This window comes from Mustela lutreola, chromosome 15 (genome assembly GCF_030435805.1).
Source record: "Mustela lutreola isolate mMusLut2 chromosome 15, mMusLut2.pri, whole genome shotgun sequence".
Taxonomy (NCBI): Eukaryota; Metazoa; Chordata; class Mammalia; order Carnivora; family Mustelidae; genus Mustela; species Mustela lutreola.
Window position 1 is genome coordinate 46,255,794 of NC_081304.1, and position 23,092 is coordinate 46,278,885.

At 51.0% G+C, this 23,092-nt stretch overlaps 1 protein-coding gene across 7 annotated transcripts in view; it reads left to right on the forward strand.

The window, feature by feature from the left end:
* The window catches only part of RAP1GAP2 (RAP1 GTPase activating protein 2), a 236,673-nt gene that overhangs the window by 42,612 nt on the left and 170,969 nt on the right, over positions 1-23,092 (forward strand). For 5 of the 7 annotated variants that reach the window (XR_009348166.1, XM_059149700.1, XM_059149701.1 and 2 more), the window contains one exon: positions 4,829-4,864. Coding sequence is in view for 6 of the 7 variants with exons in the window: in XM_059149694.1 (XP_059005677.1) it covers positions 4,829-4,864 (36 nt within the window). In the remaining variant the exon portion in view is untranslated. Of the gene's footprint in view, positions 1-827; positions 1,046-4,828; positions 4,865-12,457; positions 12,490-23,092 lie in introns of those variants that run through there. The other 2 variants (XM_059149695.1, XM_059149702.1) reach the window with 2 other exon arrangements.

A 23,092-nucleotide genomic window follows, 5' to 3' on the forward strand; every position in this document is an offset into this window, starting at 1 on the left:
CAAACAGGAAGCTGTGGGGAGGGTGGGCCAGTGAAAAAGGCCACGGCAACTGTATTTCCCTTTCTGCATTGCTTGGGGGCAGGGCAGGGGCCTGGTGCCCGGTGCCTGGCTCTGGTTCCTCCCACTCAGGCCAGTGCTAGTGGGTGTGCCGCACCCTTCCTTGGGCTGTCATTAGTGAGAACCTACTGCATACCCCGCACGGTTGGCATGGGTGCACGCAGAGCTGAGTTCCAGCAGGAAAGAAACCCACTTGCCCACTATCCCACCCCCACTATCACCAGCATGAATAGTGACCCCGCTGACCTCTGTCTAGACCCTTGAAGGGGTCTGTGCCTGTGCGTGGGTATGTGGGCGTGTGTGCAGTCTGAGTGTGTGCCTGGGCGTGTACACATGGATCTCCCTCCCTGTGTGAGCCTGTGTCTTGTGGGGAGTTACACAGACACGAGATCTACACGCAGGTACATTGCAGGCGTGGGGCTGCTTCAGCTGGCATGTGCGGAGCCCTGCGGGAGCAGGAAGGCAGCGGTCCCGTCTCTTGCCTTCAGGGGAGTGGGTGTGAGTGGCCTGTCTGCAAGGCTCTCGAGCCTTCCAGCCAGCTTTCTATCTCCCTCACAGGCACGTTTGTGTGTGCCTGTGCCTCGCCCTCCTTTGGGTTCTGGGAAGCTGGGGCTGTGTGGGACTGAGCTGCCAAGTCGGGCTGTGGTGCAATCTGCCCGCCGAGCCCCTTCCGGAGCTGCGGGTTCCTCTGGGCGTGGGGAAGCTGCCCTCTGCGAACTCCCCTGCTGCTGTCTGTCTCCGTGCCTCCTGGGGGGCAGGACATACCTCCCAGCCCTGCAGCCTCACCCACAGGAAGTGCTGGGCTTGGGGGGCAGGCGACAGGGGAGGTGCCACACCGGCTGTCCTGCTCTCAGCCTATGGCCCCACCGACCCGGCTGCGCCACTGCCCTTTTGCCAACAGCCCTGGGGACGTTGCGGGGAGCCGGGGCCCCCCGGCTACAACCATGTTTCGCAGGAAGCGCAGCGTCTCCTTTGGGGGCTTTGGATGGTAGGTGGCAGAGGAGGGTGGCCGCAGGGATGGGAGTGAACCCAGCTGGGAAGTCTTGCTTCTGCTGCGGCCGCCTGGGGGGCGGTGGTGAGGGGACTCGGGTTGTGCCTGAGACCTGTGGGGAGGTGGGTGTTTGAGATACAGGGGCAAGTCTCCTTGCCGTCCCTGGAGTAGGATCTAGGGGACCCACAAGGGTGGATCTAGCTCCACAAGGTTGGAGCTGGTGCCAGCATTAGCTCACCGGAGGGGTGGGGTTGAATGTGTCTTGTGTGCTCCCGTGTGTGTGTCGGCGCCTCTGTGATGATTGTGGTTGTGTGCGTGCTTGAGTGCGGCATGCCTGCAGCTGCCCGTTGGGGTGGCCGTGTATGAAGCGTGTGGCTGGCTGCGTAGGTGTGTGTGTGGCGTGTGACCACGTGTGCATTCTGCGTTTCTGAGCAGGTGTTAGCTCCTCTGGTCGTCCGTAGCTTTGTGTGCTCCTGTCTGTGCGCGTGTGCTATCTGCATCATCTGTGTGTGTGTGTGTGTGTGTCTTTGTGATGGGGGTGCCTGTGGCCCACTGGACCACTGTGGGGGTGAGCTGTGAGGGACGGGCAGGGCTGTGTCCAGATATCCCTCCTCCCACCACAGGCAGCCAATCCCAGCTCCATCTGAGTCTGAGCTGCTGGCTTTGTGCTCCAGCCTCTTGCCTGGTCTTTGAGGCCACTAGGTTTCCATGCAGAACAAGGGAGAGGCTCTTCCCTCCCCAGGGGGCCAGAAAATGGGGAGACTGAGGTCAAAGACTTGTCTCTGGTTACCAGCTGTTAGAAGCTTCTCCTCAGCTGGGGAGCGGGGTCTCGTGGTTTTCATTATCGGTTTCCTTTCAGCTTCTGGGCCTGGGGCGTTGTCAGAGGAAAGGTTCCCAACTGCTGCAAGGAACGTGGCTTGGGGTGCCCTGGTATGGAGCCTGGTGGGCCAAGTGGGGGGACACTGAGGCAAGGGAGAGAAGGAGAGGCCGCCAGGGCTGGGAAGAGGTGGGCTCCGTCTGCTCTTCTGGCTGGTTCGCTTCTGTGTGTGTGCAGACTTTGACTTTCCTCTCCCTTCTCTCCAAAGGCACTTTGCCATCCGTCCTCCAGCAGGAAGGAGTTGCGGGTGCTGCATGTTTGGTAGATGGGGAGAATGAGGATGACATGGTGCTAGGGCTGGCACAGGGCAACCTGGGGCCTGCTCATGCCCCCTCCCCATGCCCCCTCCCTCCCCTGGGGCCAAGGGGTTGCTGTGCTGAGTGTAGGCTCTGGGTTCAAATCACCTCATCTGCTTCCTAGTCAGGCTGGCTGGGATCACTACAGGGCGGGGCTCGGGCCATGAGAGGCTTTCTGTCTAAGAGCCATGCTTCTCTGAGACGTGTGGAGCAGACCAGGAAGATGTGTGTGGCACATCGTGCATGCTCAGTGCATGCTTATGGAGTGACTATGTGACATGTTTCTTTGCCCATGACAGGCATCTGGTTATAGGCCTCATTGAGTTTGAGGGGACAGCAGGGCTTCCTGGTGGGGTTGGTGGGTAAGAGTAGGCATCATCTGGGGGTACCTGGGTGGCTTGGTGGGTTAAACGGTCTGCCTTCGGCTCAGGTCATGATCCCAGGGTCCTGGGATCGAGCCCCGCATCGGGCTCCCTGCTCAGCGGGGAGCCTGCTTCTCCCTCTTTCTTTCTGCCTGCTTCTCTGCCTACTTGTGATCTCTGTCTGTCAAGTTAAAAAAAAAGTCTTTAGAGTAGGCATCATCTGGAGATGGACACCAGCTGGGAGGGTTGGAGACTAAAGGGCAGATTTCTGAAGCCGTGGTCCCTTCCAGACTGTGACCAGAATCTCAGGGGGCTGGTATTCTAGAAGCTCCATTGGATGTCAGGGTGGAGAACCAGTGGCATCAGGGGTGGACATGGTGAGGAGAGGGAATGGGGTGGGGTGGATGGGCGGTGGGGAGGAGAGAAGGTGCCAGGGAGAATCTGGGGAGTCTGGCTTTCTGAAAGAGAGAAGCCCAGTGACACAGGCTGCTGCTGTGTCTGTAGTCTCAGTCCTGCCAAGGCCATTGGTCCCGCCCTCCCAGGGCCGCACCCCAGCGTGGGACCCTCTGGAGAGACTGCTGACTGGGTGTGGGTGTGGGTGTCGAGCCTGGGGTTCCTGTGACCCACAGTGCCACCCGGTGGTGGGTGGTTGGGTTAAGAGGGCGCCACACTAGGAGTCCCGCTTCTAAGTGCTGGCCCCCCCCTTGACTCTGAAGAACTCAGGCAGGTCACTTCCCCTCTCTGGGTCTCAGTTTCCCCATGGGAAAGTGGGTGATTTCCACCTTATCCACAACAGAGGAATGTTGTAGCAATTAAAAGAGATTCCTCCAGAAAAGAGTGTAAGGGCTTGTTATTGGGGGTTACAATTAGGTAGCTCTGGGCTATAAATTTTACAGCAGAATGTGGGGATCTGCCCCTGGAGTCACCCTACCCCCATCTGGTGGGCAGAATGGGAGAAGAGGAATGTCTGCATGCCAGAGGGATGGGGCCTCATGAGCCCTAGGGGCCCAGTTGTGAAGGCTCCATGAAAGGGGCCAGGACACAGTGAAGAAGCTGGGAGGGACCTGGGTTGGGAGCCTTGGGGTGTGGCTTGTTTTGCTGCTGGGAACCAAGATCAGAAGGTGCTGGAAGTTTACTCAGAGCAAAAGGATCTTGCTTCCCAGCTCAAGGGCTTGGTGCTGACTTGTGATTGCTGGGGCAGCTCTGTGTCCTCCCCGTGTGGCCCTGACACTGCTCCCATTCCAGCATTGCCCCATAGGAAGCCTGTGGCAAAGCTGAGCTGCCTGGAGAGGGTGGCTGAAGGCATCCTGGATGTGGCACTGATGGTCATGCTGACATGGCAGTAGTGGTGACATGGGGTGGGGAGTGTGGTGACGCCGAAGGTGATGACACGGGGTGGTGATGGTGACACTGATGGTGGTGACAAGGTGGTGTTGATGACATGGGCTGGTGGTGACACGGCGGGGGTGACACTGGTGGTGGAAATCTCGCCCACCTTTCTGTCTCTGCAGAGAGGAGGGGGACTCTTTTACCAGCCATAAGGGTTGGCATATGCAGAGGGTAAAAATAGAAGCTTAGCAGCTCTGCCTTGTCTTCCAGCAAGGGTGGGTGCAGGCCGGGGTGGAGGAGCTGGCTGCCAGGACAGTCTGCCATGAACGTGATCCTCTCTGCTCTGAACCCCATGACCGACAGATCACACTTGCCCATGCATCCTGGAGCCTGCTGTTGGGTTTCTGTCTCAGGAGTGGGGTCTGTCTCCTCTCATGGACTGGCAGCTCTGGGAACAGGGCATGGGGAGGGGTCCCTGGTGCTGACATCTTTCAGAGCAGAAGCCCAGGAAGTATTGTGTTGAACGTCTAGGTGCCAGTGACCGATGGAGCTGGCTTGCAGTCTTCTCTTGTGGAGTGGGGGTGATGAAGAGAAATGCCATCTACACAGTGCTTGCGATTTCTGGGTGTGGAGCCAGAACTCGGATTCAGACTGGGCCACTGATGTTATCTTTCTGAGCCTCTGTTTCCCCATTTCTAAAATGAGAGGAATAGCAGTACCTGCCTCACAGGGTTATGTGTGGGTCTAGCCCTCCTTCCTGGGCTCGAGGAGAGCTCCTCTGTCGAGCAGTGGTTGTTCCCTGAAGGACCCTGTTGGCTTGGTGGTCTGGACTGGCCAGGGACCACCTCCCCTGCATGTACTGGGTGGGAGCCTTCAGCCTCAGCACTGACCAAAGCCTTTGCTTTTCTCTTGGCAGGATCGACAAGACCATGCTGGCAAGCCTAAAGGTCAAGTAAGTAGCCACTTCCTGTTATGTAGTGATCGGAGATGATGGTAGGCCAGAGGTCCTCTGGGGACCTCATTTCCCCTTCAGTTGTGGGAGACATGAATGGGCTGTTGTGTTTGTCAGAGTCTCCATTTCAGTCTTAGGGGTTTGGGGCTGGAAAGGATGGACCAGGCACTTGATTCCTGGGGCATCTGAAGAAGGGAGATGCTGGACTGGAAACAGCAGGGGCCAGATTGATGGTAATGTGTATAGCAGTGCCTTCTAGGCCACATCTTGGGGGTGTAAGAAAGATAGTTATATTTCCTATTGTCTTGATTATTATGTGAAGCCCCAGTTCCATCGGGCTTTCTGACATTCCTGCCTACCTGGAAAATTGGGCCACAGAGTTCTAGAACTTCATGGAACACCCCAGTGTGTGTGCATGTGCATGTGCTCATGCACGTGTGTGTGGTCAGTTGGTCATCGACTCATCTGTTACCAGACAGATGTCATCCTGTGAGCTTGGCCCTGGGTGTCTCAGATCTGGGGTCTGGAAGTTGTCTCTCGTGCTTGGCCATACGTCTGCTCCTCTGTCTGGGAAGCCCTGAGCAGACACACCTCGCTCCTCTTCCATCACCATCTTTGCTCCTTTTCCAGGTGTTTCTGGGCAAACCATTTTGTTTGCACCCTGACCCCCTTTCCCCTTCAGATTTTAACAAAATCAGCTTCCATCTCCATCCCTTCCCTGGGTAGTGAGTGACCAACCATCTGCTCTAGTTGAGTGAATTGAAAAAGAGGGGAATTCTAGGAGGGAAAATATAGCATTGGTCGCTAGCCCAAAATATTATCCTGCCATATGTGAATTAGCTTGTGCATGAAGAATTCTTCCAATGAGTGTTCTCCTTCAGAGGCAGCTTTTCCTGCTTGTAACCCTCCATCTCAGCTGAAAGATTTTCTGGGCCAGCTGCCCTCTACGTGCCATCTGGTTGCTAGCATTGGCTGTGTAGTCCCTGGGCACAGGTTTCCGGGCAAGGCAGAGTTGCTCTTGAGGGTTGGAATACAGGGCATGAGGCTTCCCACTTTGGACTGTTTTGCTCAGAAGGGTGATGGTGAACGGTTAGCAGGGCAGGAGTGCATGCAAACAGTCCCTGCTTTCTGAGAGCTTTCTCTTTGTAGAGTTGGTGACACAGGTGCAGCGGGAGCAGTCTTGGAAGACTGCCAGGAGGAGGTAGCTTCTATGGCAACTCTTTTTTTTTTTTTTTTTAAAGATTTTATTTATTTATTTGACAGAGAGAAATCACAAGTAGATGGAGAGGCAGGCAGAGAGAGAGAGAGAGAGGGAAGCAGGCTCCCTGCTGAGCAGAGAGCCCGATGCAGGACTTGATCCCAGGACCCTGAGATCATGACCTGAGCCGAAGGCAGCGGCTTAACCCACTGAGCCACCCAGGCACCCTCTATGGCAACTCTTGAAGATGGGGTGGGACTATGGGTATGCCTGTGCCTGTGCTGGTTGGCATGGGGTGTGTGTGCCACAGTGCAGCTCAGTGTTCAGGGCAAGTCATTCCTGGGCAAGACATTTAACTTCTCCAGACTTCAGGGTTTGTATCCCTTGTCGAGGGGGCACAATGGTGTCTGGTTTCCTAGAACTTCTTATCTATAGATTGAATGGGATGTAGGCATAAAGCAGGATTACTAAGGGGCACAGAGTGGTAGGAGTGTTTCTTTTGGTGCTGTTTTAGGTTCCTAGTTCAATTTCACAAGTGCTTATTGAGGGCCTATTTAACTGGTAAAGATGATGTATGTAACCTGGAAGGGAACTGGTAACAAGGTGGCTGGGGACACCGGCCAGTGGTTGAGATCGGGACCCTGGTGGGTATCTGGGGGACAGTTTGTGTGCTTTAGTCCTGGGGAGATGGTGTTGAGATGATTGTTTGGGATAGTATGTAGGACTGTGTTCTTACTTGTGCCTGGTGAAGAGTCTTCTGATTATAAGAAAGAAAAACTCAGGGTAACCAGGTTAAGCAGAAGTTACAGAAAAGATCCCAGGGTGTCTCGGGGAACCCAGGGGAGGAGGTGGAGCTAGAGTTCAGGAGAGGTTGAACAGGAACTGGAAACCCTCCCCATCAAAATCCCAGCTGGCTTCTTTGCAGTAACTGCTAAACTGATCTTAAAATTCATAGGGAAATTTAAGGGCAATTTGAAAAGGAAGAACAAAGTTCGAGGACTCTACTTCCTCATTTTGAAACTTACTACAAGTCTACAGCAATCAAGACAATTTGGTACTGGTGTGAGGATAGCCATCTAGATCAATGAAGTAGAACATAGCGTCTGGAAATAAACCCTCACATTTGTGGTCAGTTGATTTTCAACAAGTGTGTCATGACTATTCAATGAAGCAAAATAGGTTTTCAGCAAATGGTGCTGGGACAACCATATTCACATACAAAAGAATGAAATTGAGCCCTTCTCTCACACTGTATACCAAAATTAACTTAAAATGGATCAAAGACCTAAATGTAAAAACTAAAACTATGAAGCTCTTAGAAGAAATCATAGATGGAAATCTTCATGACTTCGAGTAAGGCAATGGTTTCTTAGATATGATACCAAAAGCATAAGTAACAGTACCAACAACACATCAATAAATTGAACTTCCTCAGAATTAAAAACTTGGTGTTACAAAGGACACTATCAGGAAAGTAAAAAGACAAATCACAGAGTGGGAGAAAATATCTGCAAATCACATATCTGGTAAGAGACTCATACCCAAGATATATAAAGAACCATTTCAACTCAGTAAAATAATACAAAGACAACACATTTTAAAAAAATGGGCAGAGAATGATTCCTTGGGTGGCTCAGTCAGTTAAGTGTCTGCCTTTGGCTCGGGTTACAATCCCAGGATCCTGGGATCGAGTCCTACATCAGGCTCCCTGCTTCTCCAAGGAAAGTGTATAAATGGACAGTAAGTACAAGAAAAGATGTTCAGTGTCATTAGCCATAAGGGATATGCATGCCAAAGCCACAGGGAGCCACTCATTCACACCCACTAGAATGCCTATAGTCAAAAAGAAGATAATGGCAAACATTGGTGAGGGTGAGGAGGGAATGGAACTCTCATACGCCACTACTGGGAACGCAGACTGGTGCAGCCACTTTGGAAAATAGTCTGGCAGTTTCTCAAAAGTTTAAAGGTAGAGTTTCCAAATGACCAGCAATTCCTTTCTTAAGTATGTATCCCAGAGAAATGAAAATATATGTTCATATAGAAACTTGTAACACAAACATTCATAGCATTATTTTTCCCCCAAAGATTTTATTTATTTATCTGAGAGAGAAACAGAGAGCAGAGGGAGAGGGACAAGCAGACTCCTGGCTGAGCACGGAGCCTGATGCGGGGCTTGATTTTAGGACCCTAGGATCATGACTTGAGCTGAAGGCAGACACTTAATCAACTGAGCCACCCAGGTGCCCCTCCCTGTTCATAGCCTCCTTAATAATAACTCAAAGTGGAAACAACCCAGGGTTCCTGCGTGACTCAGTTGGTTAAGTGCCTGCCTTGGGCTCAAGTCATGATCTCCTGATCCTGGGGTCAAGCTCCACATTGGGCTTCCTGCTCAGCAGGGAGTCTGCTTCTTTCTCCCCGATCCACTTCCCCCTCTCTCTGCCCCTCCCCACTGCTAGTTCTTTCTCTCTCTCAAATAAATAAATAAAATCTTTTTTTCTTTCTTTCTTTTTTTTTTTTTTTTTTTACTTTTTCCATGTTTATTTTTGTTTTATGTAACTTTACTGTAGCTGCAAATATATACTCTCCTAACTGAGCCAGTTGGGTTTTTTTTTTTTAATTAACATATAATGTATTATTTGTTTCAGGGGTATAGGTCTATGAATCATCAGTCTTATACAATTCACAGCACTCACCACAACACATACCCTCCCCAGTGTCCATCACCCAGCCACCCCATCCCTCCTACCCCCCTCCACTCCAGCAACCCTCAGTTTATTTCCTGAGATTAAGAGTCTCTAATGGTTTGTCTCCCTCCCAGGTCCCATCTTGTTTCATTTTTCCCTCCCCGACCCCCACGACCCCTCTGCCCTGCGTCTCAAATTCTTCATATCAGAGAGATCATATGATAATTGTCTTTCTCCGACTGACTTATTTTTCTTAGCATAATACCCTCTAGATTCATCCACGTCATTGCAAATGCAAGATTTCGTTTCTGTTTTTTGTTTTGTTTTGTTTTGTTTTTTTTGATGGCTGCGTAGTATAAATAAATAAAATCTTCAAAAAAGTGAAAACAGGGGTGTCTGGGTGGCTCAGTGGATTAAGCCACTGCCTTCGGCTCAGGTCATGATTTCAGGGTCCTGGAATTGAGCCCCGCATTGGCCTCTCTGTTCAGCGGGGAGCCAGCTTCCCCTTCTCTCTGCCTACTTGTGCTCTCTCTCTCTCTGTCAAATAAATAGTCTTTAAAAGATATTAAAAAAAGTGAAAACAACCCAGACATTCATCAGCAGATGGATGGGTAAACAAAATGTGACATATTGGTACAATGGCATGTTGTTTGACCATCGAAAGAAATCAAGTACTAATACATGTTACAACACAGGTGAAAGTTGAAAACATGCTAAGTGAAAGTCCCAAAACACGACATACCGCGTGATTCCGTTTATATGAAACGTCTGGAATAAGCAAATCTGTAGAGACAGAAAATAGATTCATAGTGTCCTAGGGCTGGGGAGGTTATTGGGGGGGACTAAGGGGAATGAGGGCTAGAGGATACAGGCTTCTTTGTGGGGTGGTGTAAGTGCCTTGGGCCTAGATAGTGGTGACAGCACCGCCAACTTTGTGAATACACTAAAAGCCATTGAATTGCACAATTTAAAACAGTGAGTTGTATGGTACATAAATTACGTTTCAGTAAAACTGAAAAAAGAGGGAGCATCTTACCGGCTCAGCTTGGGTCAGTTGTGTATTCCCAGTCCAGTCAGTTTAGCTGGAGAGATGGGGTCTTATGGATAAGCTGTGGTTGCTGTGGTCCTCTCTCTCTGTGGGAGGGGTTAGTTCCCAGACAGGAAGAGTAGACTGTGGGCTGGGCAGACACCATAAAGGGTTTTATCTATCCACCTCTGCTCCCATGGTACTAAAAGGGAGCTCAGTACCTGTTCATCCATCCTTCTTCCTCCCCCATCGATAGCACCTAATACAGAGTTCTGCCTGGAAGCCAGGATGTGGCTCTGCTCCCTGACATGACCCTTAGGTAGCCAGCTACCCAGGCTACCCCTCTCCTTGGCCCCAAGATGCCACTTTTCCTCTGCGTCTGCTGGGTAAGACATCTTTTCTGTCAATTAGTGTTGCCCCTAACACGCCCTTGAGCCAGTTGCCTTGGCTCCTCCTCTAGGGACCTGGTCCTCTCCACACAGTCAGTCATGTACCTCCTGGAGGTGTCCCTGAGCCACACGGCTCTGAATGTGGGGGTTCTGGCCCCAGCAGTGTTGAGCATGTATGTGTGCTAAGTTGTCACACACTGCACAGTCTCCCTGAGGTTTCATGGCTCCCTCCTGAAGCAGCAGCCTCTGCAGATGAGAAAAGAGGGTCTCTGAGAGGTTAGGACACGTGGTTAAAGTCGTGGAGCTGGGATCTGAATCCAGGTCTGTATTAATGGCTGGTTTAGTCTTGGTTGGAGCTGATTAGTTCTCAGAACCTTCCCCATGCTGCTTTCCCACCCTTGTTACCCCCGACATGCATGCACTTGGCCGCAGAGTACACGTCTGCCTTCGCTGCACGTGCCCTTGGTGGAGACTCAGTTTGATGAGCCCCCTCAGGGGCAGGTGGTGCAGGAGGCATGGAACTGCATGGGAACACTGGGTGGGGGGTGGTGGCAGTGGACAGGAATCCTTCAGGTACCACCAAAAAGTTCTAGAATCTTCTGGGGCTTCTTCCTTTGTCACTTCCTCTTACACACCCAGAGCCTGTGCTGAGAGTTGTCAGGGATGGGGGAACTTGCTGTTCTAGGGGGTCAGGATGCTATGTCAGTTCAGCTCACAATTACTGGGCACTTATAGCCCACGCTCAAAGCCAGGCCCTGGGGTAGGGGAAACAAAGATGAAAAGGAGGCATCTTTGCTCATGAAAGCTTACAGCCCTGCAGGCAGGTAGACATCTAAACAGAGAATTGCAGTGGTATGTGATGAGGGCTAGCAGAGATGTCCTCTGAGAGGATGGAAGGGGTTTCCTCCAGACTTGGGAATGCCTGAGCCATCTCCAGGGGTGAGGTACTCTGGGTCACAGCAGCAGGGCATAGACAGGTTAGAAACTCGGGGGTGGCAAGGGTGTGGGGCTGTGACTATTACAGATGGAATACTGGGGTGGGAGTTCGGGGGCAGGCGGGGCTGCCCCTGGGAGTATGGCTTCTCTGGGTGAGTGGGAGCCATTGAAGGGTTTCCAGGGGAGTAGGACCAAGATGTGAGTCTGAGGGGCCCCCTGGCTGCCGTCTGCTGACCCATTGGAGAGGTTGGAGGCTAGGGTGGGGGCAGTGGGGTTGAAGAGAGGAAACATATTGGAGAGCTACTGAGGCAGTGGTCTCCCCAGGCTGGATTGGTTTGGATGTTGCGGGTAAGGGCAAGGGAGGGGTCAAGGTGAAGACTTTCAAGTTTTCATTTGAGCTCCTGGGTGCATGTTGGTCCCATTTATGGAGATGAGGGTGTAGGGCTCTTTCCCGTCTTCCCTTTTCACGTGACTGGTTTTAAAAATTTATTTATTAATTTTTAAAAAGATTATTTATTTATTTGACAGAGAGAGGCATAGCGAGAGAGGGAACATAAGCAGGTGGAGTGGGAGAGGGAGAAGCCGGCTTCCCGCTGAGCAGCAAGCCTGATGTGGGGCTTGATCCCAGAACCCTGGGATCATGACCCGAGCTGAAGGCAGCTGCGTAATTGACTAAGCCACGAGGTGCCCCAGGTGACTGGTTTAGATCCTGATCCTTATACCTGCCCCCTCCTGGAGGGACTAGAGGAGAGGAGTAGGAGGGTTGCAAGAGTTGGTCTGTGGCCCAGAAACTTCAGGCCTGACCTTGCAAGCCGACCTGGTGGTGGTCCTAGGTTCTCAGCCCCACCCGGCTCAGCCCTGAGGAAGCTTTCGGCAAGATGAGCGCCAGGTAAGCAGGTGAGCGCCAAGTAAGCAATTGAGCACCATGTAAGCACTGGCTGGTGCCTCTGGCCTGTAACTGCACCTGGCTGGACCACGCATGCAAGGAACCCACTTTCTGACACCTGGCAGGCCCCAAGCCCAAGAACAGTGTAGACTTGTGTTGGGGAGTGTAGGCGTGTGTGTATGCTTGCTTGTGCATGTGGACGTGAGCTTTGAGGGCCCATGTGGGTGACTGTGTGGTGCCTTTTTTGGCTTTAGCGAGTTCCTATGGTAACCACGAACATGTCTCTTTCGGGATCTGGAGTCTCAGGGCGTGAGTGGCTACAGGGAGAAGCAAGGCGGGCGGGCGCTTAGCTGGCAGTCAGGCTGTGGCCTGATTGCATTACCAAGCACCGGGGATGCACCTGGAGGTGCTGTTTGCCAGGCAGCAAGGTCTGCAAATTCCAGGGATTTGTGTGTTCCTGGCTCTCATCCCGGCTGGTCCCTGCCATGCCTAGGAAGCCCTGGTGAGTCCCTGTTCTGATTTCTTGATGAACAAGCAGCTCCGTGGGTCTTGACCAGGTCCGGTGGATGTCTGCTGAGGGGCAAGCAGGGTGCTGGCTGGCAGCTCTGGCCAGTGGGCACTGGGCATTGTGCTCTTCTGAGATGGGGATGGGGCTCAGGGCAGGAGGGCTTCTGCTTATTCCTGGGGCCCTGTGAGGGTACTTGCCATGTGGCTGGTGAGCTGAATGGTCCTTATGGATCCCGTGGGATAGGGCTAAGTGTGTCACTGTGGGAGACAAGGACAGGGAAGCAGGAGAGCAGGATGCAGATGGCAGCCTCTGGACCACCGGCCTGGCCCAGCTGTCCTTGCCGGAGCCCTCTCATCCTGTTCAGCTCCCTAAAAGTGTCCTTCGAGCCCCAGGTGCCTGGCCGTGTGCTTGAGCTCTTCACAGGTCTCCCCAGGCCTAGAGGCCTGCTCACCTGACCTGAGGAGAAGACCCAGGGTCCCGTGAAGAGGAGGCCAGTTGGCTCTGCTTGGCTTACCAGAAGCTGGGTTTGGCCAGGACTCGGGAACAGTTGCTCCTGTGAGGTTTGGAGATAGGTTCTGACCCCTCCACACCATGCATCCCGTGTGCTTCCTGTCCGTACACTGTGGACTCGTGGGAGTGTCAGGACCCCCTGCTGCCCTTAGAGAGGCTCCCACTGGACAGGGGCCCGTGTAGCACTCAGAGGTTCCTGGGAGTGTGGGGGGTCCTTCCTTCCATTTTCTTCCTCCTGCCGGGGGACTGAGCAGGGACTGGGGATGGGAGTATTGGGAGGGGATGTAGATGGCCTCTCTGGCTTGTGCTGGGAGGGCCATCTAGCAGTTCCCTCTGCCTTGGAGGGGTCCCTGGTGAGACTTTTCTGGGATGGGGACTGTGCAGCAAGGGTTGCTGGGTCTGGCCGGAGGATTGTGGTCTTACTGAAGGGCGAGGGCAGCAGGGAGGTGGATGTTTTGTGCTTTATCCAGACCATCTAGGCCATCCTTTTCTAGAAGGCAGAGTCCAGAACTTAATCCCCGACAGCTTTCCATGGGCATTGGGAGGAGGGGAGAGCCTTTAAAAGAGATTGCTAGATCTCTAGAGTCCTTAAATCTTAGAACTTGAAATTAAAAAAAAAAAAAAAAGATTAATGACTATGAGGATTCTTTGTGCCCCTGAAACTAGTCACTGAGCCCAAGCTTGGTTACTTCCGGTGATGGGGAGTTCATGACTTTGTAAGGATGCCTATTCTATTATAATACAGCTCCAGTTATTCAAAGCTGACTATTCCTTTCATCTGGAATCTCTGTAACTGCTGTTTCTGGTCCCCCATCCCCCAGCTAATCCCGCTTTCTCCCGAGACCCCTTCAGATTTTAGAAAGTGGTTTTTGTTTGTTTGTTTTTTTAGTTTTAAGCACAAACGAGGGGAGCTATAGGCAGAGGGAAAGGGAGGAGCAGGCTCCCCTCTGAGCAGGGAGCCTGACATGGGACTCAGTGCCAGGACCCTGGGATCATGACCTGAGCTGAAGGCAGATGCTTAACCAATTGAGCCACCCAGGCACCCCTGGATGGTGGTTCTTGTTCCTTGTGTTTCCTCTTCTCCCTGGCTGGTCATCGCTGGGTCCTTCAGCTGTATTTGGGATTTCTCCCTGCCTGGGCTGCTCTTTGCTGGAAAGAATCAGGTTTTCCAGGCTTCATCTCAAAGCCTGGCCAGAGGGCTTGACCTGGGGAGCTTGCAGGAGCCCAGTGGACAGGAGGATGGACAACTAGATGTCATGGGCATCAGCCTCCTTGTTTACAGATCAGTACATGGGACCCCAAGGAGGGCTGTTCCTAAGCTGAGATGGCACTACACAGAGGTGGGGGATGCAGGGCTGGGATGAGAGATTGGGGTCTGGCTCCGTGCAGTGTCTGGCTGCTTTCCTGCTTCCCCAGCCACCCCTTGGTCGTCACTGCTTTCCGACGTATCACGTCATCTTGTCTCCTGTTTCTGAAGAGAGGCCTGTTGGCTGCAGGGATCTGGCAGGGCCACAGGGAGGGGTCTGGGGCACACACCAGCACTCTGCTGGGATGCTCTCTGTCTCACCATGTTTTCCACTGTCCAAGAGATTCTGGAAATCTGGAATTTGAGGAAAAATCTTCACAGCAATCTCAAGCTGTGTTTGGCCTGCCCTGTAGGATGGATTCAGTACAGGGGTCACCCCTGGGCCACCCCTGTTCTGGGACTGTCATCCCTTTCAGGTTCCAGCTCCTGTTTACCCATGGCCGACTCCTTAGTCCCTCTCCCAGGTCACCCCCACCCTGGTGGGCTCACCCCCACCTTCAGCTGCCAACAGATCATTTCCTGCTCTGTGCCCAGACTGCACTCACTCTTAATTAACCTTTTCTGTCTTCCAGTCCAGTTCTTTCTGTCACGGGGTTGTGAAGTCCCTGAGTCACGGGGTCTTCTCCCGCCCTCCTCCCGGTTCAGGCCTATTATCTCCTGCTCAGACAGTGACAGAGGCTCTCTAATTAACGTCCTCCCCAGGCCTCTGCCAGCTCTGACTAATCCGTCACCCCCAAGCCATCTTTGGCTCTGTCCTCCCTGCACCCATGGCAGGCTTTGTTCTTGCTGATTCCATGCAGGCTTGTTGCTGGGACAGTCCCTGCCCCATGGTGGTCGGGGGCTGGGCAGTCTTTGGTCGTCTCTTTCTGGCATTAGCGTCCACGAAAGTCTTTGGCCCCTAGCAGATAATTTGATCCTCCCCTCCCTGCCAAGGCAGTAGTTCCCAGACTTTTTATATTTTGCTATCTATCACCTGGGAGGCTTTAAGAAATTCCCCCTGGGTGGCTCAGTGGATTAAGCCGCTGCCTTCGGCTCAGGTCATGATCTCAGGGTCCTGGGATCGAGCCCCGCATCGGGCTCTCTGCTCAGCAGGGAGCCTGCTTCCCCCTCTGTCTCTGCCTGCCTCTCTGCCTACTTGTGATCTCTCTCTCTGTCAAATAAAATAAATAAAATCTTTAAAAAAAAAAAAAAAAAAAAAAAAAAAAAAAAAAAAGAAATTCCCATGCCTGCCTTGTTAATTTTAGCCACTCTGATGGGTGTGAGGTGGTATCTCATTGTGGTTTTGATTTGTATTTCCCTGGTGCCAAGTGACGCTGGGAAAAAAAAAAAAAAAAAGAAAAGAAAAAAAAAAAAGAAGCAATTCTCATGCCCGGGTTGCACCCAGTTCCAGAACTGGAAATCAGAATGCCCGGAGTGCAACCCAACATCAATATATATATATTTTAAGATTTCCAGGGAATTCTAATATGCAGCAAAATTTGGGATCCCGCCCAAGGGGTGAGCAAGTGTGATGATTGTCTCAGGTCAGGTTGGATGTTAAAGTGGGCTCCCAGTGAGTGAGTCACTCTGGGTCAAGGTTTCTGTTGACATTTGGGGCTGGATAACTCTTTGTGGTGGGGGCTGTCCTGTGCATTGTAGATACTGAGCAGCATTCCTGGCCTTTGCTTACGAGATCCCAGCAACCTACCCTCTAGCAGTGACATTGCTAATTTTGAGGGGGAAGGGGCACAGATGCTCTCCCACCACACAGATGACCTCTGCTGCAGGCCTAGCCAGCCTTCCATAGCTTTCCAGAACATGAGCTGAAGCGAAGGCTACCGAGCAGTGAAGCCCATTTTAGCGGTCGACGTGTGAGCTTTGGAGTCAGGCAGCCTACGTTTCAAATTCTGATCCACCATCTCCATGACCTTGGGCAAGGTATTTAACCTCTCTGTGCCCCAGTACATTTCTAGGGTGGTTTTTTTTTTTTTTTTTTCTTCTTTCACTTTTCTTACAACCTCCTCTTGATCTTCAGCTCCAGCCAGATGGTGTGACTTGCTGTTTTCTGGCACTTTTTAGCCTTGCCGTCTTTGCTGATGTTGTTTCCTTGGCAGGAAATGCCTTTATTTCTTCCTGCCCTGCCGTGGTCCAGTGGTTTCTGCCTGCGTCCCTCTCCCCTTGAAGTGTGAGGCTGGGGGAGCCTTGCAGGTGCCCAGCCTCACTTCGTCATGGTTTGTTGTTCAGGTGAGGTGACTGACCCCTCCCTGCCTGGGGCTGAGCTGTGAACTAGGAGGTGACCGCAGTGTAGACCTCCACCCCATGACCCACTCATTCTTAGAGGGTGGAGTGGGCGGAAATCCGTGCCTGGCAGGCCGCAAAGCCACATAACTGACTTTTGGAGCCCTGCCCCGAGAGATCTGTGTGTGTGTGTGCGCGTGCGAGCTTGCGCATGTGAAAGAGAGAGAGAGAGGTGGCAGTCACTGGCACTTTCTTGGTTAGCTCGTTGTGAGCAGACACCGTCTGGAATTGAGGGTCTTTGGGCTGCAGGCTTTCCAGGCCCATTTCTAGGCCCGGAAAGAGGACTTAAAGGGAACTCAGCCTGCCACAGCCTGTCCAGACCACCCTCCCAGCTCAGCCAAGGCTGGACCAGGGGATGCCCCAACCCCGGCTGCTGTGCCCCTCCACACTGGGGTGTCTGCTTCCTCAGGCCTAGGTGGGGCCCAGGAGACCCGGGTGTTAGCAAGGCCAGGGGTGGTATTCTGAGGCAGCTGTGTTTGTGGCTTTTTGGGAACTGATGACATTTAAAGCTCTCTCCCCACAGTCATGTGGGGAGGTTCATGTGCTCTGGGTCACCTCATGTAAGCTGCACAGTCTCTCTATGTCTCATTGGGGATAATACATATAGGTACTACTGTTGTAAGGTTTCAAAGAGATAATCCAGGGGAGGCGTGGAGTATGTTACCTGCCACAGGATTTTTGGTATTAGTAATCATAGTCCTGGACTGTGTGGACACTGATGCCCATGTGACATGTGCACATGCATGCAGCCATACCCCCTGGGGCAAACAGGACCTGTATGCATCCAGACCCAGGCCTGCGGCTGTCGGGAATGAGCCGCTGGTATTAGTGCGGGGACCTACACAGACACACCCTGATTTGGTAAACCTACCAAGAGAGCAGACGTGTGTGTATGTGTGTGTATGTGTATATGTGTATGCATTTATGTATATGTGTGTGTGCATGCGTATGCATGTGTGTATATGTGTGTGCATATGTATATATGTGTATGTGTGCATGCATATGGATGTATGTGTATGTGTGTATATGTATGCATATGTGTGTGTATGTATGTGTATATGTGTGTGTATGTGTATATGCATATGTGTGTGTGTGTGTGTGTGTATGAGGCCCGGATGATCCGGCTTTTGTTGCATTCACACTCTGACATGATTCCTGGAGTTAGCAGCACCTGGGCTGGGCTCTGGGAGCCCAAGTTGCCTTGTTTCTATAGCAACCACAGTGCAGTAGAAATAGGAGGAGGGGCAGGGAGGGATGGGAAAGCCTGAGGGGGTGGCGATGAGGGGCGTCCTGCCTGCATGGGCTTGGGTCTCGCTTCTACACCCTCCGCCATCCTGAGGCTCTTGTTTTGTTTGTCTGATTTTTACAATAGTGTCATGGCCACCTTGGAGTACTGATGACCCAAACCTGGCAGTTGTGAACATTTTGTTGCCTTTTCACCAAACCTTTTTAAACAATGATGGTAAAATATACCTATTATTTTAATAACATTATTACTTATTCAGTGGCATTATATTTATAATGTTATATAATGTTATATAACCATCCACCGCTAGTCATTTCTAGAACTTTTCATCCTTCTAAGCTGAAACTCCCTGTCTCCACCCCCCACCCCCAGCCCCTTGCTGACCAGCATTCTGCTTTCTGTCCCTGTGAATTTGGTCACTGTGCAACCCCAGAGAAGTGGGCTTGTGCAGGGTTGGCCCTTCTGTGTCTGGCATATTTCACTTGGGCGTAGTATCCTCAAGGTTCATCCGTGTGGTAGCATGTGTCAGAATCCCCTGCCTTTTTAAGATAAAATACACAGAGTATTTTATTTATCCACATTTTGTTTATCCACTCATCTGTCGAGGAACGCTTGCACCTTCTGGCTGGTATGAATAATGCTGCTCTGAACACGAATCTACAAGACTCTGAGGAGTCCCTCAGTTCTTTTGGGCACATACCCAGAAGCTGAATTGCCAGATCATATGGTACTTCTGTATTAAACTTTTAGAGCTTTTTTTTTTTTAAAAAATAAAGGAAATGGCATCCTCAAGTTAAATCCCTGTAATCACTTCTCCTTGTCTCCATTACCCTGTCTCCCCCCTCCGTAGAGGTGAGCACTGTTGGGAATTTGGTGTTTTTTTCTCAGTCTTTCTAATGCAGTCATATCCATGATTAGGTGTCTAGAGCCATTATATAGTTTTCTCTGTGTGTTAGGAATCCACATGCATCATGTCCTTTTAAATTTATATGAGTGTCATGGTCATGTTCTAGCATCGGACTGTTGGGGTCCAGGTCTTGGCTCTGCCACTTTCCAGCTTTTGAGACGTCCCAGCAGGTTACGTAATTTCTCTGTGCCTCATTTTAGTCATCTGTAAGATGGGAATAATAGTAAAGCCTAAAACCTGCTTGCAGGACTATTTTGGGAATTGTGTAAGCCTACATATCTCTAGTGCTTAGAACAGTGTTTGTTGTTACCGCCATAGTTCTGCATCTGTGCCTCTCCACGTGGATTTTGGAATCTATCCATGGTGTCATGCATTTAGTTCCTTCTTTTTAACTGCCATGTGGTATTTATGTGTACGAATATGTTGTATTTTTTGCTTCCCCTTTGTATCTCCTATTGATGGTCTCTTGGGTCGTTAACATTTTCTTTTTTTTTTTTTTTTTTGTAAAGATCTATTTATTTGAGAGAGAGTGTGTACACGAGCATGAGCACACAGGGTGGGGGAGTATGTGGAGGGAGAGAGTCTCAAGCCTCCTGGAGCCCTATGTGGGGCTCAATCTCACGACCCTGAGATCATGATCATGAGCTGAAACCAAGAGTTGGATGCTCAAGAGACTGTGCTACCCAGGCGCACACCCCCTCCCCGCAGTCTGTTTTCTTATATTGCAGAGAATGCTGTAGTGACTGTGTCCTTGTGTGACCTTCTGTGCATATGCATGAGAGCCTGGGGGCATACCTGCAGGTGAGGCTGTTGGGTTGCCCCTCTTCCAGATGTAGCCAGATTACCCTGAAGAGAGGTTTTATGTGCATTTCCTCTGTCCACTTTTAATCGGATTATTTGTTTTTTGGGTATTGAGTTGTATAAGTTCTTAATTTTTTCCATAGGTTTTTAATTTTTATTTATTTTTTTAAAGATTTTATTTATTTATTTGACAGAGAGAAATCACAAGTAGATGGAGAGGCAGGCAGAGAGAGAAAGAGGGAAGCAGGCTCCCTGCTGAGCAGAGAGCCCGATGCGGGACTCGATCCCAGGACCCTGAGATCATGACCTGAGCCGAAGGCAGCGGCTTAACCCACTGAGCCACCCAGGCACCCTAGGTTTTTTATTTATTTATTTATTTTGAGTAGCCTCCATCCCCAACATGGGGCTTGAACTCACAACCTTGAGAATAAGAGTCACATGCTCTACCGACTGAGCCAGCCAGGTCCCCCTATAAGTTCTTTATAGATTTGGGATACTGACCCATTATTGGATATGTCATTTGCAAATATCTTCTCCAACTTGGTAGGCTGCCATTTAATTTTGTTGATTGTTTCCTTTGCTGTGCAGAAACTTTTTATTCTGATATAACACTGTTATTTTATTCTTTTTTTTTAAAAGATTTTATTTATTTATTTATTTATTTGACACAGAGAGAGAGAGAGAGAGAGAGAGATATCATAAGTAGGCAGAGAGGCAGGCAGAGAGAGAGAGGAGAAGGAGGCTTCCCACTGAGCAGAGAGCCTGATGCGGGACTCGATCCCAGGACCCTGGGACTATGACTGGAGCTGAAGGCAAAGGTCCAACCCGCTGAGCCACCAGGCGCCCCAACACTGTTATTTTATTTTGATATAACACCGTAGGTTAACTATACTGGAATTTAAAGTAAAAAAAAAATAAAAAGGGTTTTATGATTTTTACTTATGGGTGGAATCTACAAAACAAAAACAAAAAGCAGAAACAGATTCATAAATACAGAGATCAAACCGATGGTTGTTAGAGGGGCAGAGTGTGGAAGGTACAGACTTCCAGTTATGGATTCAGTAAGTCACAGGCATGAAAGGTACAGCGTCAGGAATATAGTCCATTAGTAGCGTTGTGTGTGACAGATGGCAGCTACACTTGTGAGCATAGCCTGATGTGCAGACTTAGCCAGTCACTGTGTGTACAGCTGAAAGTCACGGAACATTCTATGTCATGTATGCTGTGATAAAACCAAGTATATATAATATGCATTATATGAATAGTATAGATATAATTTTTATTTTTATATTTTTAAAGGAGGTTTTACTGTTAACACTGCTGCCAGGGGTATATGTGGGTTCTATAGAACTGTTAATAATTTAGCCAACATTTCCTGCGTATTCTGTGCAGCTGCACTGTGTGAGATGCTTTTATATGCCTTATCTGGATCTTCACCTAGTCTTTCTGGGCTACGTTCTCCGAGTCCTATTTCACAGGTGAAGAAAATTAGCCTCTGAGATGTCCCTGGCTTAAATCACATAGCTGGTTTCTTTGTCTTTGAGTCCATGCTTCTGTCTGCGTTCAGGAGGCTCTTCAGTCACAGGGCCCCCACCTCTTCCAGGATCAGGGTGTGCTGTGTCCTGGAGGCGTGGCACACTGCCTGGGACCTGCTTGCACCCCCAGGGGCTCTAGGAGAGGATCTGACTTCTTGGCTCTTCATCACCGGGTCAGTCGGGTCTCTGCGGACGTGGTTAGAGTCAAACTGGCATGTGTGAAAAGGAGATGCCTTGGTCCAGGGAGTTGGTCTGTCTGTTGCGGGCATAGCTGGATGCCCAGGATCAAACAGTCCTTCAGGCTAGTACTGTCCTGTACAGGCATGTCTGGTGAGTCACATTTAAATTAATTAAAATTAGTACAGCTAGAAATGCAGTTCCCCATTTGCATTAGCCACATTCGCAGTGCTCAGTAGGCACATGTGGCTGGTGGCTCCTGTGCTGGTGAGCCCAGGTGCAGAACATTTCCACCATCACGGACAGTTCTGTTAGATGGCACTGTTTAGAAATAGAAGGCCACACTCCCCTGGTGGTTTTCCGAGAGCTGCACAAGCCCAGAGATTCTGCAGTCTGTGATGTTGTCTCCTGCTGCCTACATGCTCCTGGACCCTTGGGTCAGAAGGTGTCAGGCTGCCTGGATCTAGTGCCACTAGGTGGCGCCCTGGGGGTGGCCACGAGCTGGAGTTCACACACAGCTGTCCCCTCTGGCCAGGGAATAGGAGCTGAGAGAACCTGGTGAGGTCCAGCCCCGTGTAGTGAGTCGTAGGCCCTGGCTTCCCTGGCACTCAGGTGCACACACTGGTACGTGCACTGAGACAGGACCTTATCCGGAGTCACACACACAGTCACACCCACTCTCGGAAACACTGTCCCTAAAAAGCACAAACTTTTGTTTGACTTCTGCTGCCATGTTCTGTTGTAACAGCAATAAAGAGAGTTGCCAGTTCCAGAGCACTGGCTATTCTACCTCATTTCGTCCTCCCCACTGTCCTGTGAAGTTGCCCCTTCTGTTCTTTCCCTTTTACAGTGGAAGAAACCGAGGCTCAGGGTGGTACACTGACCTCCCCTGCCCTACAGGCGGTATAGGATGAAGGAGGACTCAGCCAGGGTTGTCTGGCTCCACAGGTTTTGTCATTATGTTTTCTCTCCCATTTTCTTTTTTTATGGAGCCCAGCGTGGGGCTTGAACTTACGACCCTGTGATCGAGACCCAAGTCTAAATCAAAGAGTCAGACACTTAACCGACAGAGCCACCCAGATGCCCCTGCTCTCTGGATCATACTTAATTTTGAGCACAAGCCCGAAGGCAGACCCAGTGGCACGCTCAGACACAGGTCCAGGCATGGAAGGATGGAATGGTGCTCTGCACTCACACGGACACACATCGATGCTGCTAGTCCCACTGAGGCTCGGGGGACACCTGGAGGGATCCAGATTGGGGGGGGTGGCTGCTGCCTCCATGTCAGGGGAGACAGGGCACTTCCTCTGTTCACACCTGAACCCAGGACTTCTCGGTGCTGTGGTGGAAGCCGCATCAGCCAGGGGGTTGGTTGGACACTCCGCCCCACTCCCCCTCCCACTTCCCCTTGGGACTGAGGTAGTTTCTGGTTTATAGGTCTGGGGGGGCTGTGTTATGAGACCATATGTCACATGACTATGCCTGATGCATTTTGGTCTCCCAATCTGGGGTCCAAGTTCCTTGGAGTGAACTGTGGGACCCAGGCTCTGTTCGGGGGGCGGGCCCCAGTGATGTCAACATGTCCTGCCTCCTGAATGGTATGGGTTCAGGAATTTGTGTCTGAGACAGGAATACTGTTGGGAGGCTAATTCAGTCAAAAATCCGTTTTGCCTTTATCTTTTTCTTGATCTTTTAGTCAACTGTGAGTACAGAGTAAGCGCCAATGCATCGGCTGTGGTGGGCCTCACGCGTACAGAAGAATGTGGGGCGACGGTGCCCTGCGTGCCACCTCTTGGGTTAGCTATCCAGAACTCACAGCTCACATCCTGAGTCAAGGT